The 19558-nt window shown below is 41.0% G+C and overlaps 1 protein-coding gene across 1 annotated transcript; it reads left to right on the forward strand.

Annotated features, from left to right (window-relative positions):
* Positions 1–403: 403 nt before the first annotated feature.
* On the forward strand, positions 404–19127 carry LOC100368460 (Fanconi anemia core complex-associated protein 100-like). The gene is made up of 7 exons (XM_085505564.1): positions 404–596; positions 2003–2145; positions 7657–8723; positions 9429–10358; positions 11152–11378; positions 11614–11688; positions 18869–19127. The coding sequence occupies exons 1-7, from the start codon at positions 432–434 to the stop codon at positions 18989–18991; spliced, it is 2730 nt and encodes a 909-aa protein (XP_085361690.1). The 5' UTR covers positions 404–431; the 3' UTR covers positions 18992–19127.
* The last annotated feature ends 431 nt before the right edge of the window (positions 19128–19558 follow it).

Raw genomic sequence — 19558 nt, forward strand, 5'->3', positions numbered from 1 at the left:
GTGGGCTGGAGAATTTTACAGATTTTGACACAAAACCAACCAACAAGTGCCAAAAATTTAACAAACTAAACTGACTACAGAAAAAAACAATTATTCTTTTATTTGAGCTAGTAATATTTATTGCATGTAAAACCAAAATAAGAAAATGTACTTTTCTTAGTGAAGGCAATAACATTTTCATTTATATACTTGTACTATATTGTTTATTTCTTTACGGTTATAATAAAGGTGGTTGTTGTTATTATTATTATTTATGTTATAAGTTGTACAAAAATCCAACTTCTGGAAAATGTGACCAGACTAGTAAATACGTTTGTGGAATCGTGATATAAAGAGAAATGTAGAAAATTCTCAGTAACTTGAGGATTAAAATTATGATTTGTTTCATACTTAGGTATGCTTACTTCTAAGCACCATGGGTAAAATTCAAGATGGCAGCTCGCGTAAAGATAACATGCGAACACCGGTACATTGAAATAATTTCAATTGAAAATAGTGATGTCAGTCGTGTCCATGCGATACCTTCAGGCGACTGCTGCTTTCTAGTTACCAACGGTGGAAATTGTATTTATTTGTATCGTAATCGGAAACGAAAGGTAATTATCTTGTGCGATCAACTGATTGATCAGCTGCATGCGATCACTTCCGGGAATGACCGTGACGATAATACATTCCATCAACATACCCTGTGTCACTTACGTATAAAAATAGTGAACGTACATGAAATCAGCGGGTGAGTGTATTCAGTCGATGTCAGTAAAGATTGGAACACTTTACTGTACTGACAATTGTAGATATGCGCTCATTAATTCTTTCAAGTTCTGGGTTAGCCCATACTTGTTTTGCCTCCATGTATAGCCTAACAAACGTTGCCAAGAATAAAACAAATTGTAAATTAGGTAAAATTAAAATTATGATTTACAACAAACGAAAACTGGCGATTATCTCTAATAATACAAATACATTGGACTGATTTATCAAATAATGGTTTGGGAAAGCACTTGAAGTCTTGTATTCAACAGCATTCAATTCAAATCGCAGATGCAAATCTCAAATAAGTGTTTTTTTTATGGTTATTAAAGCTGCTTTAAAACTATTTTATGCTGTGATCTGATGCAAATAAATTTTTATCTAATAGTGTGATAATTCTGAAAACTTATTACCCTGATTTTCACTGTTATTGTGTTATATTTCTACATAGATTTTTATTTGTGTAAACTAGCATTCTGCAGCTGTGTAGTGTGTGCTCTAGAGTTTGTATTCAAATTTCAAGGCTAACATGCACTCATGTAACATACGCATAGATGGTAAGGCACATGATAAAACTGACAATTCTACTATATTTCAACGATTAGTGGTAATACAAACCATACACTATTCCTTCACAAAAACAAAGCTGAACAAGTAAAAAAACACATCAAATTATGAAACAGACGTCTTCTAGTGCCAGATATAAGACTTTGCTTCAGCCAATCAGATGGCTAGATTCAGACTAACCAGTGTAAAATTATCAATATTATATAAAAACTGTATTCAAAAATTTGAAACACTAACATGTGAAGTAATTGTTGTATTGTACGTAACAAAATAACCAGTGCATATACGTACTAGAGAATTCCATTGCTTCATTGAACTAATTAAATACTCAGATAATGGTAAATCATCATATCTAATGTGTTCATCAACTTACAGTATAAAACAACAGTATTAAAAATGACATGTTCTTATAAATATTGCATCTTTACAATAATATAGTAGAATTTATCCATTGTTTTGAAAAAGGGAAAATCTTGCAAACTATTTCTATGAAAGTTAACTAAATATTTTGTTGTATGTTTGGGGGAGGTGTTGTTGGGGGGGGGGGGTGTTGCAGAATAAATATTCTGTTCTATTGGTGCTCTCATGTTTATAGAGAAAATTTGATCTACATCTGTAAGACTGCTTCAGCTGCATTTGATTATACATGCAATGTTTAGATTAATTTTATTCTGTTTATTTTCAGGCAATACTATATTTCCCCAATGCTGTACAACATGTGTGTACTGATATTACTGAACACAACACTACTATGCTATGGTGTGCTACAAAAGATGATAAATTGTATTGTATAGAAATTGATGAATATCTTAAAAGGAAAAGTAAAAGGTATGTTTGATTTCAACACTACTATAATACATGTACAATTATATCATATAATATTTTTTTGTTCATATTTCCCCCGTGATGAACAAATCTGATTGGTTCTTGTATGCAGTATGAAATTGTGACATTCACTACGTTCAATTACCCACCATAGACTCCGGTCAGTCAAAATGACTATTTTGAACTGTAGGCATTAATCAGCAATTCTGCCGGTGACGGAGAGATAGAATCTAGGTCAGGGGAAGCCCCATGACCTCAAGATTCTTTTACCCCTTACGTCACGAACCCACGTGACCGAGGCCACATGGCAGCACCATAGGTAGCCGTGAATCACTCTCTTCATTTTTCTCCGCCTCATCAGGGAATGATTCTGAGCGGCTCTTCCTGGCTCTGTTGCTTTTTCCTGTCCGGGTTTCTAGCGTGAGTCGTCGCCGCAGCCGCCGCGGCATCCGACATTCTAGCTGGTAGGACAAGTTTTTCTTGTCTTTTTACCCTTGTGTCATTTTCCCCTCTGTGTGTTATGCTTTTCCACAACAAAGAAATTAAAACCCGGCGCCACTACGTAACCACATGTTGGTTTCATGGCGGCACCTTTTACAACTGTAATTCGTTTCCCTCATGCATGTCGTCTTTTATTTACAATGTTTTAGCAATATATAGATGTGATGACAGCACCAGGGCTCGCTGCCATTTTCTTTCCGGTCTCCTTGTGTTTCGAGTCGATCATGCAGTGGTTATATTCAGAATTTACCAGCATAGAACCCGCATCCGAGATACTTTGTCGTAGCTACGTGCGGGTTTCGGCGTTTTTGCGTGAAAGCGTGTTTTTTTCACTGGAGTTCTGAGGCCTGAGATTTTCTTTCAGAGCCATCAAAATCGCTGAGACTGACCGCGTCACAGCAAGGTCGCGCGTCCAGTAACAAATCGGTTAAAGTGAGTTGCGTGTTTTGCATGAGTGGAAAGTCCTCACGCTCGGCTACCGTTACTTCGTGTACCGGGACGTCGAGTAAGAGGCCCGATGGTGGAGGTACCGATATTTTTCTGGGTCTCCCCCGCTGATCGGAGGGCATCCTCACAGTCTGTTTTTTCAGGCGGTGGTTTACCTGATTTTACCGGCTGCAGCAAGGCTGTGCCCCTGGAGGTTTTCCTCCTATGGGGCCCGTTGCGGGTCCCTTTGTGGACCCTTCCTCGCACGGCGCCGGGTTCGCCTCAGAGTTGAGGGCTTTGATCAAAGGACTGTCGGGGCAATTGCGTCCCTGGCAGGCCGGGTAGATCAGATGCAGTCGGAGTGAGCTGTCTCCACTGTGTCCCCTCGGTGGGCAAGCAGGAAGAAACACGAAAGCATGTTTGCATTCAAACACGTCTCTTCCGGGGAACCCCCGTTCCCAGCCGCGGCTCTCCCACTATTTTGGGGGGAGGCAGACGCTCAGGCTAATTGCACCAGGCCTCCTCTGGAGCCTCGGGCACTGAATGCCAACGGGGTGCTGGCAGCCAAGCTTCCGATCTTGGGGCAGGGCTTTCAGGGCAGGGCAGGGCACACGTTGACCCCCCTACTTTCAGCCAGCTAGGGTTCGTCACGCGGTAAGGGTACAACGGTAACGAATTTATCCTTGTGTCTGGTCTCCGCTGTGGGTTTTGACTCCTTTCTTACCGACCCACGGGCGTCCCCAGAGGGAACCGACCCTGTCATGAGACGCACAGTCGAACACGCTCCCTCTCACTTATTTAAAGTGAAAGAGAACGCAGTTCGCTCGCGTCGGATACAGCCTGTACTCCGGGCGGTCCCTCAGAGTCTTCCATCTGTATGACTTGGTGAGCCACGCTTTTGGGGTGAGGCGGAGTATCATCATCGATCCCAGTGATACAATGTAGATACCCCCACCCTTGATCCTAAAGCGACCACCTAAGGTTGCTTCAGCACTTATGGGATCACGGGTGTCGGGATCCAAAGCAACCCAGTCGACACGGTTCTCCCTGTGGTTCCGGTTTGGAGACAGCAGGTGACCGATCCCTGGACCTTTCCAGGTGGTGACATCCTGTTACGGGATACCGCTGAAATCTCCATTTCCCCCCATCAGTGTATCCTCTGTTGGACACTGCCAGGGGACTCAATCAGAACGGAAGTAGCAGTTTGCTGGGAAAAGGCGCCATACACAGGGTACATCAGCCGGAACTAAGCCCAGGCTTTACCCAAATGTGTTTGTAGTCCCAAATCTACAAGTGGCGGGCGTCCAGTGTGGACCTAGGCAGACTGAATCAGTCCGTGCTCCTCGATCAGTTCCACATGGAGACACCATTCAAGGTTCTCCTCTCCATCCACCGTTTCGAATGGCTGGCCCCATTAGACTTAAGCGGGGCCTACCGGCACATACCGATGCACCCAGCGAGTTGCCATCTCCTTCGAATTGCCCAGCTGGGCCAAGTATTCGAATTTTGGGTGCCCCCCCCCCCCCCTGTTCGGGTTAGGCACAGCACCCTACGTGTTCACCCAAGTGATGAAACAGGTAGTGCTGCTGCTTCACCAGAGATCGGTACACCTCAATCCGTACACAGACTACTGGTTACTAACAACCCGGGCAAGGGGTTAATAGCCTAACACGTCAGGCTAACACAGGATTTACTTCACCAGTTGGGCTCGTTAGTAAATAGCCAAGTCCCACCTCGACCCAATGCGCAGTTGGTGTCCCTGGGCATGGAGTTTTGACACAGAGGTAAGCTTGGCTTATCAAGCGTGTTGCTTAGCGCTAAGCAGCCTAGCCGAATGCCTAGTCAGCGTTCCCTCAGTGTCCCTACGAGAACTAATACAGATCATCGGAATGATGATCTCAGTTCAAAGGGTCGTTCCCCAGGCCTCACTACGCAGCCACCCGGTATAACGCTTGTTATAACGCCTATGGGATAGGCGAGTTTCGTTCTCGGACCAAGTGAAGGAAGCCCTGTCCTGGTGGTCGTCACTGGCCAGCCTCTGACAGGAGTGCCCCTTGGACCCGCTCGCCACAGGTATGACTCTGGTAACAGATACCTCCCCCAGGGTTGGGGAGTGCATCTATTGGACCAACAAGCCCAAGAATATGGTCCCCGCATTAGTTTCGGAACTACCATATCAACCGGCTCGAACTGAGAGCGGTGTACTTAGCACTACCACGCTTTCTACCCGTAGTTCGAGACCACAGAGTTCTGCTCCGCACAGGCAACGTAGAGGTGGTCTCCTTCAAGAGGGGGGGGCGCCTTCCCCATCGTGTCAGTACTAGTGGAGCAGATCCTCCTTTGGTGCCTGGAATACTATGTGGAGCTAACCGCACACCACCTTCCAGGGGTAAGGAACAGTCTGGCGACGCCCTTTCAGGACGACTCCGTCTCCGGAACACGGAATGGCTGATACCCCAGTGGGTAGCCTCCATGCTGTTTCGGTTGTGGGACGGTCCAAGGTTGGACCGGTTTGCCGCACCCCGGAACGCCAAGCTCCTGACGTACGTAACACTCCTGCTGACTCCAGGAGCCTGGGCCAGGGTCACTTTGCTAACCCCGTGGATCCACTTAGTTGTGTACGTCTTTCCTCCTTTCCTGTTCACCGTGCACCGGAGAAAACTTCGACACCCCCGCCACTCTAAATGTACGGGAACAAGACTAGCCGATTGTCGTATTATTAGGAGACTATTTACTGCTTTCCGGACGCCAAGACCCCATACAAGGGAGCTGCCCAACTAGGACTCGTCGGCTTTGTTGTCTGCTCTAAGCAAACCGCCCTTTGAGCCTCTCCAATCAGCACCACTCAAATTTTTGACGTGGAAAATAGTCTTCCTACTGGCCCTTGCCTCAGGTAGGCGTCAGCCAGAGCTGGGGGTGGGGGCATTGTCCTTCTCGGAGGATGGACCGCCGTTATGGACAATCAAATAGTGCTAAAGACACAAATCTGGTTTCTCGCCTAGAACCAAATCCCAGGACACGATCCTCACCGATCGTCATCCCCCGGCTGTCAAATTTTGTCTGCCTGGAGGGTCAGGAGGAATTGCTTTTCTACCCGGTTCAAGCACGGAGTTGTCACCAAACCGTACTAAGGATTTGGAACGGGGTGCCAGGCACACATCTTTGTGTTATGGCCCAGGCAGGCAGGATAGGCCAGCCTCCCCAACTTCCATAACCAGGTGGTTTACTGCGACTGTATTAGAGGTCTAATACTTTATATTCCTCGACACAGAGCTCACAGAGACAACAAGTACGAGCGCATGAGGTCTGTGCGATGGCTAACTTGCTAGTGCTAGCGTCAGGCGCCCCCCCCCCCCTCGAGCACACATGGAGGGCAGGCTTCTGGAGAACGCAGAGCGTCTTTATCAACTACCACCTAAGAGACACTGAATCCATTGAAAAGGGTCTCTCTAGGTTGGGTCCTGTCGTAGCGGGTCAGTCTTGGTTTGCTGACCCAGTCTGAACGACCGCTAGGGTCCCTGCGCATAGGCAATAAGTCAGTCCGGCATTTTATGCGGACAGATTTCTCTACCATCAGCACTCCCCTGGGAGCTCCCAGGTCCCGCTTTGCGGCCTATGCCCTCATGCAGAACTGTTTCAGTCTTCGAAAGCTTACTACCCCCCAGAATTTGGTTGGGGTCTAGCTTTCTCGGGCACACCGAACCCTGTCACTGTAGCAGCATTTTGGCTTCTTGCTCTGGGACAGCACAGGCAAGGTAAGACACCACCCTTTTTTGAGTCTTAACTATGGTGTTGAGTTTATTTTCATCCCGGACTGGGAAAAGACTTTCATCATTTTTTCTGTTTGCTCGGAAAAACCCGCACCTATCGGTGTCTGACTCTGCCTACAGTTCAAAATAGTCATTTTGACTGACCGTAGTCTATTGTGGGCAATTGAATGTAGTGAATTTAGGTGAGGGTTCTCAGAACCCACCTATTTACATGGTTCATATCCACCATAGACTCTGGGTCCCCCCCCCCCAACTCCCCCACTCTTTCCGTCGCGTTGGTCTAAGTCCTCGAGGCGGAGAGAAAGGAACCAGAGTGATTGACGGCTACCTATGGCGCTGCCATGTGGCCTCGGTCACGTGGGTTCGTGACGTAAGGGGTATAAGAATCTTGAGGTCATGGGGCTTCCCCTGACCTAGATTCTATCTCTCCGTCAAAGACAGAAACGCTGATTAATGCCTGCAGTTCAAAATAGTCATTTTGACTGACCGGAGTCTATGGTGGGTATGAACTATGTGAATAGGCGGGTTCGGAGAATCTTCGCCTAATTCATTAATCTAGTTACTTAAACTTAAAACAAAATTTGTTTAATGACCAGACAAATTACTTTTGTGAGAATGTTCTCACTATATATCAATAGTTGCTTTCAATAATATAGTACATAAGTAATTGTTTTAAATGATATGCATACTATATATGATTTTGTATTTTATTTAGCTTCTGTTTCAAAGATTTAATAGAGATATCATCACAATTGATTAAATAAATTTCATTTAATGTCGCATAATTAATTAAAACAGGGCCTTCTTTGTTTGTCAGAAAACACAAAAAGACGTCAGCCATGAAATCTGCCCAATGTGATCCTGACACGTCTAATCAGGATATCTTTGCTGGACTGTTAAGTGATGATGAAAAGATGAACGTAAAAGATGCTGAGGATGCTGATGATGATGACATTGAAATCAGTGTTTCCACTGAATACGTTATTATGGTTGAAGAGAAAGACCTATTCATGGAAGCAAGGAATATTAATGCCATACTGCCATTGCAGGGACACATTATTGTATGCAGTTATGAAAGGAATGACATCATAGTTTCAGTTTACCGAGGAAAAGTTGATGGAATGGAGAGGAAAGACACTAATGCTTTCCTGCTCTATAGGACATTCATTTCATTGAAACAGACACTTGGTGGAGGCTTGAATGAAGTAGCTTCTCAGACTTTATATACACCTAGAAATAGAAATTGTATTCTTGTCTGTTCCATGCCTTCTAGTGTTGATAAACCAAGGGTACATTCTGAGAAAATTCTTTTTCTAGAACCAAGCTATTTCAGCATGTTATTTGGGCCAGAGAATTGTTTGACCGATTGTCCTGTAATACTCATGAGTACACCAGATGGAAGGATATTTTATTTGCCAATGAAAAATCTGAAAAATGACATTCCTGCTGGAGGATTCAGTTTGCCAATTTTTCCTTTGTACAATATGGAAGAGAGGCTCATGAATATTCATGATATGTATTTGCATTCACCAAAGATGGATGCAGTGACTACTGAAGAAGCTCCTAGCAATGCTCTGGTTCTAGTTGGGAATTCTGGGAAAATTGTCATTATTTCAAATCAGAAGGGAAGATTGAATTTCAAGGTTTATAATGTCAGGGGACCCGTCCTGTGTTCTAGTGTGCATTGTACTTCACAATTACTTGTTTATTGTACACAGAGCAACACATACATTGCAAGGATAACAAATGCAAATTCATGTGATGCTAGGAACAGCAGCAAATTCAACAGCCATGCAGCTCTTCTACCAAATGTTCTCACCCCTGTTGACACTGGAATATGTGGTGTACTGGATGTAATATGTACAAATACAGGACATGAGGCAGGTATGATGTTCCATATCACATGGTATACATGTCTGGTAAACCAAAAACCATATCACAATTCAAAATTCCATATCACAATTCAAAATTCAATGCATTGTGGAAGTTTGCAGAGTTGTGTTGGATGTTTCGGTCAAAACTATCCAATAATGCACTCAAATTTGGAAATGTATATGGTCCATGGTTACATACAAATAAAGCGTATGAAACATTAGTGCTGTAACCATGGTTACACATTGATTATGTCATACAACTAAACCTTATGGAACATTAGTGCTGTAATTGCATTATATTGTTCAGAATTCATTCTCAAAGATACATGTATATGCACATACACTTGGGGAAATTATGGGTCGCATTCAATTTGGTTAAATAAGATTTTTTGTATTTGTGATATAAAGAATATCATATACCAAATAAAGAATAACTAAAATATATGGAAAAATATTAAAGAAATATTAAAAGAAAAAAATCCCATACTTTAATCTAATTTAGATTTGGCTGATCTTATTTACCTTACTTTATTTGCTACTACAGTTATTTTTCTATGGTTAAAATAAGGTAAATTTTAATGATTTTAGTATAATAGTACAACAAAATTTGATTTTGGGTTTATATGCACTTCTTTTGGAAATGTGCTTCTAATAGAGCAAATATGGTAATCATTTTTCTCTTGAATAACTTTACAATTTGTTCATTTCATATCAGGTAGTGTGCATTTATCAGCACTCAAACACAATGGCCAAGTTGTGAAAATTACCATGAAAACTGGTAACCATGAAGACGACATTACAACTTACACAACGGCAGCCATTGCTGGTCAGAAAATTAAAGAGCTATTGAGCCTAATTAGCAGTGTGTCAGAGAAATTGGTAGAACAGAATACCAAGATAGATACAGTGAATTGTGCTTTGGAAGAACTGAACCAAGCCGCTCATATAGCATGTACGATCAATGATGGTAGTGTGGATAGCTTGGAGTCAGGCTTCAAATGTGTCGTAGTTCCCTATGTGAAAGACAGAGGGTGTACGTGTGAGTATGGTGTGACTATTAAGTTAACTAATGATAGTCCCTGGATACTCACTTCATCTTGGTGTTGGATAATATGCATACAGGATCGACAAGTCTGGTCTGAAGGAACAGCAAAGCAAATCACAAAGTCTGTTCATTTCAATCATTTACAACCTGGTGATTTTCATGAAATTGACATCCCTTTGGATTGCGATGATGACGTACAGTTTTCTCTTCCAATCACAGTCTCTAGTTATTTGCATTTCAACACGCTGCAAGTCATGGAAAGACTTGACATAAATGCAGCATTTCCAGAATCAGATATCACATTATCAGAGAATGGAATATGCTTACAGCTCTCTACAGACATGCTGGATGTTTTACATTTCCTCAGGACTTTACCGCGAACTGCTTTACTAACGTCTGTTGGTTGTAGAGGATTGTTTAGTAGACAGGGTTCAAAGTTAGAGTACACACTGCATCAGATTGCACAGCATAGACCAGCATGTGAGAGTGGACAAGCTGATGCGAAAACACTTGAAGGACACAGATTTACAGCCAAAGTGTTGATATCAACAGAGTTAGTACACCATTACATTGTAAAAGAAGGAGATCTCATTACTGAAGGTAAATGTCTTTTGTAAATTTTCAAAATTCATTACTATTGAATATTTTGTTTCCGATTGGAGTAAATTTTCACTGATTAATAAAAAAAAAAATAGAAAAAAGTAGATTATATGTCAAATAGGTGAGAATAAGACTTTAATAATGTTGACCCAATTTGATGTGTTCAGCTAAATTAATATACACTGTACTGTACTGTAATTGATTTTACGGTACTACGACAACAATATTACATACAGTGATTTTTTTGCAAACTGAGCAATTGAAAATATGGCGTGATTTACAACAATCTACTGTAAAATACTTATTTTAGCTGGAATTAATTTTCACTGAAATAACTTTTTGTGTTTTTTGTATGGAATTTATTTTCTCTAATTTTAGACGTGTTGAATGCTATTTGCTCGATTTTATTTTTACTGAATCATCTTGTCTATGAAAATAGTGAAAATTAAGTATTTTACACAATAATCACATAATTTTGGGTGTAACATTTTGCACATTTTAATTAATTTTTTAATGATTTCCTAATTAATTTTACACTAGACATAATTTCCCATCTTTGCAACAATATACTAGTCTAGCTGTTACAAACAAGCTTTGATATTTAAAGAGTTAAAATCTGTTACTGTAACAGTATTATAACAAACTCTTTGGGGGCATTCAATTGGGTATGTTATGAGTGAGAGATGTACAATGTGCTCATTATATCAAGCTAGACTGGGTACATGACTAAAACTGAAAGACATTTGATTTTGACAAGATAACTATTAAATGTTTTTTTTTTTGTTACTAATAGATAATAAATCAGCATTGCAGTCACAGTTACTGAATCTGCTTTTCACCAAGAATGTCATGCTTCCGGATTCAGAGGTCATTCAACTCTTGACACCACAAGGTTTTCATATCACAGTGATGTGTAATCTAGTCGTAATGGATAAGAATCAAGTAATTGAATTAAAAATTATGACGGATTCTGTCGCTCTCCTTTGTCAGTTACACAAAGCTGTGCTCATTCGCTTCAAGGTGTGTTACATTAACATAATTAACCTAATTATCTTCAATAATGTTCTTTCACAGCTTATATCCTGTTAACAATAATGATTCTACCGTTTGACTTGAATGGATTTAGTTAGTACATGTATGCTACTGCCACATGGCAAGGCATAAATAGTTCTGCGATATTTTGCATTGCTAAATTCTTTTGTGTTGTATTAACGGGAAGTCACTTTTAATCTTTTATATCTTTGAATATTTTCAGAGTATTATGAAAACTTGTAGCAAGACTACTAATACCTCTGTCTATAAATTAAAACAGGAAATGCTCAGATTGCAGGTTTGTAAATAGTTTGCTTTAAATATATAAGTATATTTTGTATCATGGTGTAATTGGTATAGTGTAAAATCAGTGTAGTGCAGTGTGATAAGTGTTAAGCCATTACTGCTAATGTGGCTTGTGTAATCAGAATGTAGTGTAATCAGAATGCAGTGTAGTCAGTGTAGTGTAACCAGTGTAGTGTAATCAGAATGCAGTGTAGTCAGTGTAGTGTAATCAGGATGGAGTGTGGTCAGTGTAGTGTAACCAGTGTAGTGTAATGAGGATGGAGTGTAGTGTAACCAGTGTTGTGTAATCAGAATGCAGTGTATTCAGTGTAGTGTAACCAGTGTAGTGTAATCAGGATGGAGTGTAGTCAGTGCAGTGTAACCAGTGTAGTGTAATCAGGATGGAGTGTAGTCAGTGTAGTGTAACCAGTGTAGTGTAATCAGGATGGAGTGTAGTCAGTGCAGTGTAACCAGTGTAGTGTAATCAGGATGGAGTGTAGTCAGTGTAGTGTAACCAGTGTAGTGTAATAAGGATGGAGTGTAGTGTAACCAGTGTAGTGTAATCAGAATGCAGTGTAGTCAGTGTAGTGTAACCAGTGTAGTGTAATCAGGATGGAGTGTAGTCAGTGTAGTGTAACCAGTTTAGTGTAATCAGGATGGAGTGTAGTCAGTGCAGTGTAACCAGTGTAGTGTAATAAGGATGGAGTGTAGTGTAACCAGTGTAGTGCAATCAGAATGCAGTGTAGTCAGTGTAGTGTAACCAGGATGGAGTGTGGTCAGTGTAGTGTAACCAGTGTAGTGTAATCAGGATGGAGTGTAGTGTAACCAGTGTTGTGTAATCAGAATGCAGTGTATTCAGTGTAGTGTAACCAGTGTAGTGTAATCAGGATGGAGTGTAGTCAGTGCAGTGTAACCAGTGTAGTGTAATAAGGATGGAGTGTAGTCAGTGTAGTGTAACCAGTGTAGTGTAATCAGGATGGAGTGTAGTCAGTGCAGTGTAACCAGTGTAGTGTAATAAGGATGGAGTGTAGTCAGTGTAGTGTAACCAGTGTAGTGTAATCAGGATGCAGTGTAGTCAGTGTAGTGTAATCTGGATGGAGTGTAGTGTAATCATTGTAGTGTAATCAGAATGCAGTGTATTCAGTGTAGTGTAATCTGGATGGAGTGTAGTGTAATCAGTGTAGTGTAATCAGAATGTAGTGTAACCCGTGTAGTGTAATCAGAATGCAGTGCATTCAGTGTAGTGTAATCAGGATGGAGTGTAGTGTAATCAGTGTAGTGTAATCAGAATGCAGTGTATTCAGTGTAGTGTAATCAGAATGCAGTGTATTCAGTGTAGTGTAACCAGTGTAGTGTAATCGCAGTGTAGTCAGTGTAGTGTAACGAATGTAGTGTAATCAGGATGGAGTGTAGTGTAACCAGTGTAGTGTAATCAGGATGGAGTGTAGTCAGTGTAGTGTAATCAGGATGGAGTGTAGTCAGTGTAGTGTAATCAGGATGGAGTGTAGTCAGTGTAGTGTAACCAGTGTAGTGTAATCAGGATGCAGTGTAGTCAGTGTAGCGTAATCAGTGTAGTGTAATCTGGATGGAGTGTAGTGTAATCAGTGTAGTGTAATCAGAATGTAGTGTAACCAGTGTAGTGTAATCAGAATGCAGTGCATTCAGTGTAGTGTAACCAGTGTAGTGTAATCAGGATGGAGTGTAGTCAGTGTAGTGTAACCAGTGTAGTGTAATCAGGATGGAGTGTAGTCAGTGCAGTGTAACCAGTGTAGTGTAGTCAGTGTAGTGTAACCAGTGTAGTGTAATCAGGATGCAGTGTAATCAGGATGCAGTGTAGTCAGTGTAGTGTAATCTGGATGGAGTGTAGTGTAATCAGTGTAGTGTAATCAGAATGCAGTGTATTCAGTGTAGTGTAATCTGGATGGAGTGTAGTGTAATCAGTGTAGTGTAATCAGAATGTAGTGTAACCAGTGTAGTGTAATCAGTGTAGTGTAATCTGGATGGAGTGTAGTGTAATCAGTGTAGTGTAATCAGAATGCAGTGTATTCAGTGTAGTGTAATCAGAATGCAGTGTATTCAGTATAGTGTAACCAGTGTAGTGTAATCAGAATGCAGTGTAGTCAGTGTAGTGTAACGAATGTAGTGTAATCAGGATGGAGTGTAGTGTAACCAGTGTAGTGTAATCAGGATGGAGTGTAGTCAGTGCAGTGTAACCAGTGTAGTGTAATCAGGATGGAGTGTAGTCAGTGTAGTGTAACCAGTGTAGTGTAATCAGGATGCAATGTAATCAGTGTAGTGTAATCTGGATGGAGTGTAGTGTAATCAGTGTAGTGTAATCAGAATGTAGTGTAACCAGTGTAGTGTGATCAGGATGGAGTGTAGTCAGTGCAGTGTAACCAGTGTAGTGTAATCAGGATGGAGTGTAGTCAGTGTAGTGTAACCAGTGTAGTGTAATCAGGATGCAGTGAAGTCAGTGTAGTGTAACCAGTGTAGTGTAATCTGGATGGAGTGTAGTGTAACCAGTGTAGTGTAATCAGGATGCAGTGTAGTCAGTGTAGCGTAATCAGTGTAGTGTAATCTGGATGGAGTGTAGTGTAATCAGTGTAGTGTAATCAGAATGTAGTGTAACCAGTGTAGTGTAATCAGAATGCAGTGCATTCAGTGTAGTGTAACTAGTGTAGTGTAATCAGAATGCAGTGTATTCAGTATAGTGTAACCAGTGTAGTGTAATCAGAATGCAGTGTAGTCAGTGTAGTGTAACGAATGTAGTGTAATCAGGATGGAGTGTAGTGTAACCAGTGTAGTGTAATCAGGATGGAGTGTAGTCAGTGCAGTGTAACCAGTGTAGTGTAATCAGGATGGAGTGTAGTCAGTGTAGTGTAATCTGGATGGAGTGTAGTGTAATCATTGTAGTGTAATCAGAATGCAGTGTATTCAGTGTAGTGTTATCTGGATGGAGTGTAGTGTAATCAGTGTAGTGTAATCAGAATGTAGTGTAACCCGTGTAGTGTAATCAGAATGCAGTGCATTCAGTGTAGTGTAATCAGGATGGAGTGTAGTGTAATCAGTGTAGTGTAATCAGAATGCAGTGTATTCAGTGTAGTGTAATCAGAATGCAGTGTATTCAGTGTAGTGTAACCAGTGTAGTGTAATCAGAATGCAGTGTAGTCAGTGTAGTGTAACGAATGTAGTGTAATCAGGATGGAGTGTAGTGTAACCAGTGTAGTGTAATCAGGATGGAGTGTAGTCAGTGTAGTGTAATCAGGATGGAGTGTAGTCAGTGTAGTGTAATCAGGATGGAGTGTAGTCAGTGTAGTGTAACCAGTGTAGTGTAATCAGGATGCAGTGTAGTCAGTGTAGCGTAATCAGTGTAGTGTAATCTGGATGGAGTGTAGTGTAATCAGTGTAGTGTAATCAGAATGTAGTGTAACCAGTGTAGTGTAATCAGAATGCAGTGCATTCAGTGTAGTGTAACCAGTGTAGTGTAATCAGGATGGAGTGTAGTCAGTGTAGTGTAACCAGTGTAGTGTAATCAGGATGGAGTGTAGTCAGTGCAGTGTAACCAGTGTAGTGTAGTCAGTGTAGTGTAACCAGTGTAGTGTAATCAGGATGCAGTGTAATCAGGATGCAGTGTAGTCAGTGTAGTGTAATCTGGATGGAGTGTAGTGTAATCAGTGTAGTGTAATCAGAATGCAGTGTATTCAGTGTAGTGTAATCTGGATGGAGTGTAGTGTAATCAGTGTAGTGTAATCAGAATGTAGTGTAACCAGTGTAGTGTAATCAGTGTAGTGTAATCTGGATGGAGTGTAGTGTAATCAGTGTAGTGTAATCAGAATGCAGTGTATTCAGTGTAGTGTAATCAGAATGCAGTGTATTCAGTATAGTGTAACCAGTGTAGTGTAATCAGAATGCAGTGTAGTCAGTGTAGTGTAACGAATGTAGTGTAATCAGGATGGAGTGTAGTGTAACCAGTGTAGTGTAATCAGGATGGAGTGTAGTCAGTGCAGTGTAACCAGTGTAGTGTAATCAGGATGGAGTGTAGTCAGTGTAGTGTAACCAGTGTAGTGTAACCAGTGTAGTGTAATCAGGATGCAATGTAATCAGTGTAGTGTAATCTGGATGGAGTGTAGTGTAATCAGTGTAGTGTAATCAGAATGTAGTGTAACCAGTGTAGTGTGATCAGGATGGAGTGTAGTCAGTGCAGTGTAACCAGTGTAGTGTAATCAGGATGGAGTGTAGTCAGTGTAGTGTAACCAGTGTAGTGTAATCAGGATGCAGTGAAGTCAGTGTAGTGTAACCAGTGTAGTGTAATCTGGATGGAGTGTAGTGTAACCAGTGTAGTGTAATCGGGATGCAGTGTAGTCAGTGTAGCGTAATCAGTGTAGTGTAATCTGGATGGAGTGTAGTGTAATCAGTGTAGTGTAACCAGTGTAGTGTAATCAGAATGCAGTGCATTCAGTGTAGTGTAACTAGTGTAGTGTAATCAGAATGCAGTGTATTCAGTATAGTGTAACCAGTGTAGTGTAATCAGAATGCAGTGTAGTCAGTGTAGTGTAACGAATGTAGTGTAATCAGGATGGAGTGTAGTGTAACCAGTGTAGTGTAATCAGGATGGAGTGTAGTCAGTGCAGTGTAACCAGTGTAGTGTAATCAGGATGGAGTGTAGTCAGTGTAGTGTAACCAGTGTAGTGTAATCAGGATGCAATGTAATCAGTGTAGTGTAATCTGGATGGAGTGTAGTGTAATCAGTGTAGTGTAATCAGAATGTAGTGTAACCAGTGTAGTGTGATCAGGATGGAGTGTAGTCAGTGCAGTGTAACCAGTGTAGTGTAATCAGGATGGAGTGTAGTCAGTGTAGTGTAACCAGTGTAGTGTAATCAGGATGCAGTGAAGTCAGTGTAGTGTAACCAGTGTAGTGTAATCTGGATGGAGTGTAGTGTAACCAGTGTAGTGTAATCAGGATGCAGTGTAGTCAGTGTAGCGTAATCAGTGTAGTGTAATCTGGATGGAGTGTAGTGTAATCAGTGTAGTGTAATCAGAATGTAGTGTAACCAGTGTAGTGTAATCAGAATGCAGTGCATTCAGTGTAGTGTAACTAGTGTAGTGTAATCAGGATGGAGTGTAGTCAGTGCAGTGTAGCCAGTGTAGTGTAATCAGAATGGAGTGTAGTCAGTGTAGTGTAACCAGTGTAGTGTAATCAGGATGGAGTGTAGTCAGTGTAGTGTAATCTGGATGGAGTGTAGTGTAATCAGTGTAGTGTAATCAGGATGGAGTGTAGTCAATGTAGTGTAACCAGTGTAGTGTAATCAGGATGGAGTGTAGTCAGTGCAGTGTAATCAGTGTAGTGTAATCAAAATGCAGTGTAACCAGTGTAGTGTAACCAGTGTAGTGTAATCAGAATGCAGTGTAGTCAGTGTAGTGTAATCAGGATGGAGTGTAGTCAGTGTAGTAAAACTAGTGTAGTGTAACTAGTGTAGTGTATTGAGGATGGAGTGTAATCAGGATGGAGTGTAATCAGTGTATATGATCACAGTGTAGAGTAATCAATGTAGCATATAACCACAGTGATGTAATCACAGTACTGTGTGTAACTAAACTTGTTGGTATTTCTTCAGGATCTTGAACACCAATTTAGAAAATTAGAAGACGAATACGAGAGTTCTTCTTGCGTTTCTGCAGCAACACAAATTCTTCAATTTTATGAGAAGATGAGACAGACATGTCTGGTGATATTGTGAAACAGTGTCTGTATTGAACACAATTCCCTTTCGAGAATGTAGTGTAATCAGAATGCAGTGTAGTGTAACCAGTGTAGTGTAATCAGGATGGAGTGTAGTCAGTGCAGTGTAACCAGTGTAGTGTAATCAGGATGGAGTGTAGTCAGTGTAGTGTAACCAGTGTAGTGTAATCAGGATGCAATGTAATCAGTGTAGCGTAACCAGTGTAGTGTAATCTGGATGGAGTGTAGTGTAATCAGTGTAGTGTAATCAGAATGTAGTGTAACCAGTGTAGTGTGATCAGGATGGAGTGTGGTCAGTGTAGTGTAACCAGTGTAGTGTAATCAGGATGGAGTGTAGTGTAACCAGTGTTGTGTAATCAGAATGCAGTGTATTCAGTGTAGTGTAACCAGTGTAGTGTAATCAGGATGGAGTGTAGTCAGTGTAGTGTAACCAGTGTAGTGTAATCAGGATGGAGTGTAGTCAGTGCAGTGTAACCAGTGTAGTGTAATAAGGATGGAGTGTAGTCAGTGTAGTGTAACCAGTGTAGTGTAATCAGGATGGAGTGTAGTCAGTGCAGTGTAACCAGTGTAGTGTAATAAGGATGGAGTGTAGTCAGTGTAGTGTAACCAGTGTAGTGTAATCAGGATGCAGTGTAGTCAGTGTAGTGTAATCTGGATGGAGTGTAGTGTAATCATTGTAGTATAATCAGAATGCAGTGTATTCAGTGTAGTGTAATCTGGATGGAGTGTAGTGTAATCAGTGTAGTGTAATCAGAATGTAGTGTAACCCGTGTAGTGTAATCAGAATGCAGTGCATTCAGTGTAGTGTAATCAGGATGGAGTGTAGTGTAATCAGTGTAGTGTAATCATAATGCAGTGTATTCAGTGTAGTGTAATCAGAATGCAGTGCATTCAGTGTAGTGTAACCAGTGTAGTGTAATCAGGATGGAGTGTAGTCAGTGCAGTGTAACCAGTGTAGTGTAATCAGAATGGAGTGTAGTCAGTGTAGTGTAACCAGTGTAGTGTAATCAGAATGCAGTGTAGTCAGTGTAGTGTAATCTGGATGGAGTGTAGTGTAATCAGTGTAGTGTAATCAGGATGGAGTGTAGTCAATGCAGTGTAACCAGTGTAGTGTAATCAGGATGGAGTGTAGTCAGTGTAGTGTAACTAGTGTAGTATAATCAGGATGGAGTGTAGTCAGTGCAGTGTAATCAGTGTAGTGTAATCAAAATGCAGTGTAACCAGTGTAGTGTAACCAGTGTAGTGTAATCAGAATGCAGTGTAGTCAGTGTAGTGTAATCAGGATGGAGTGTAGTCAGTGTAGTGTAACTAGTGTAGTGTAACTAGTGTAGTGTAATGAGGATGGAGTGTAATCAGTGTATATGATCACAGTGTACAGTAATCAATGTAGCATATAATCACAGTGATGTAATCACAGTACTGTGTGTAACTAAACTTGTTGGTATTTCTTCAGGATCTTGAACACCAACTTAGAAAATTAGAAGACGAATACGAGAGTTCTTCTTGCGTTTCTACAGCAACACAAATTCTTCAATTTTATGAGAAGATGAGACAGACATGTCTGGTGATATTGTGAAACAGTGTCTGTATTGAACACAATTCCCTTTCGAGAAAATTTTAATGTTCATTGTTATCAGGGGATATTCATCTATACATGTTTCAATTTAAATAGTTTTCATTGCATCCAGATATTAAATATCATGTTCACTTTCCGGAGAAGTCTAGTTTGAAATTTTTTACCTTCGGGAATCCTTACAGCAGCATGGGTGTCTGTATTTTGAAGCAGCGTAATCTTGGCCTCAGAATCATATTGGCATCCGATTCAATATATACCAAGATATAAGTATTTTCATCAATTTGCGACCTAAATTTTAGCAAGTTATACCACTTTTTAAGTAGCTTAACTAGTGTCACTGAAAATAATATAGAATACAGTGTGAATCCGGCGCTGGATTTTTTACGTATATTTTTAACACTAACATCATGACAGCTATGGTGAATGCAAGGTTGTAGATAGACACATAAAATACCCAGTAGGTAGTAGTGTATTGTAAAGAGTTTGGGTTGATTTGACAAATTTGATGCTTTGGACAAATGATAGAATAAACACCCCCCCCCCCCCAATAGAATGAATCCTGTGTGG

The sequence above is a fragment of the Saccoglossus kowalevskii genome, chromosome 11 (genome assembly GCF_978046115.1).
Source record: "Saccoglossus kowalevskii chromosome 11, keSacKowa6.1, whole genome shotgun sequence".
NCBI lineage: Eukaryota > Metazoa > Hemichordata > Enteropneusta > Harrimaniidae > Saccoglossus > Saccoglossus kowalevskii.

Bases quoted from the DNA above. Each gene is read 5' to 3' on its own strand.
- LOC100368460 (XM_085505564.1), top strand. From the start codon at position 432: ATGGCAGCTCGCGTAAAGATAACATGCGAACACCGGTACATTGAAATA. The intron at 2,146-7,656 runs GTATGTTTGATT...TTTGTTTGTCAG, and splicing joins CTTAAAAGGAAAAGTAAAAG to AAAACACAAAAAGACGTCAG. The intron at 11,689-18,868 runs GTTTGTAAATAG...GTATTTCTTCAG, and splicing joins AGGAAATGCTCAGATTGCAG to GATCTTGAACACCAACTTAG.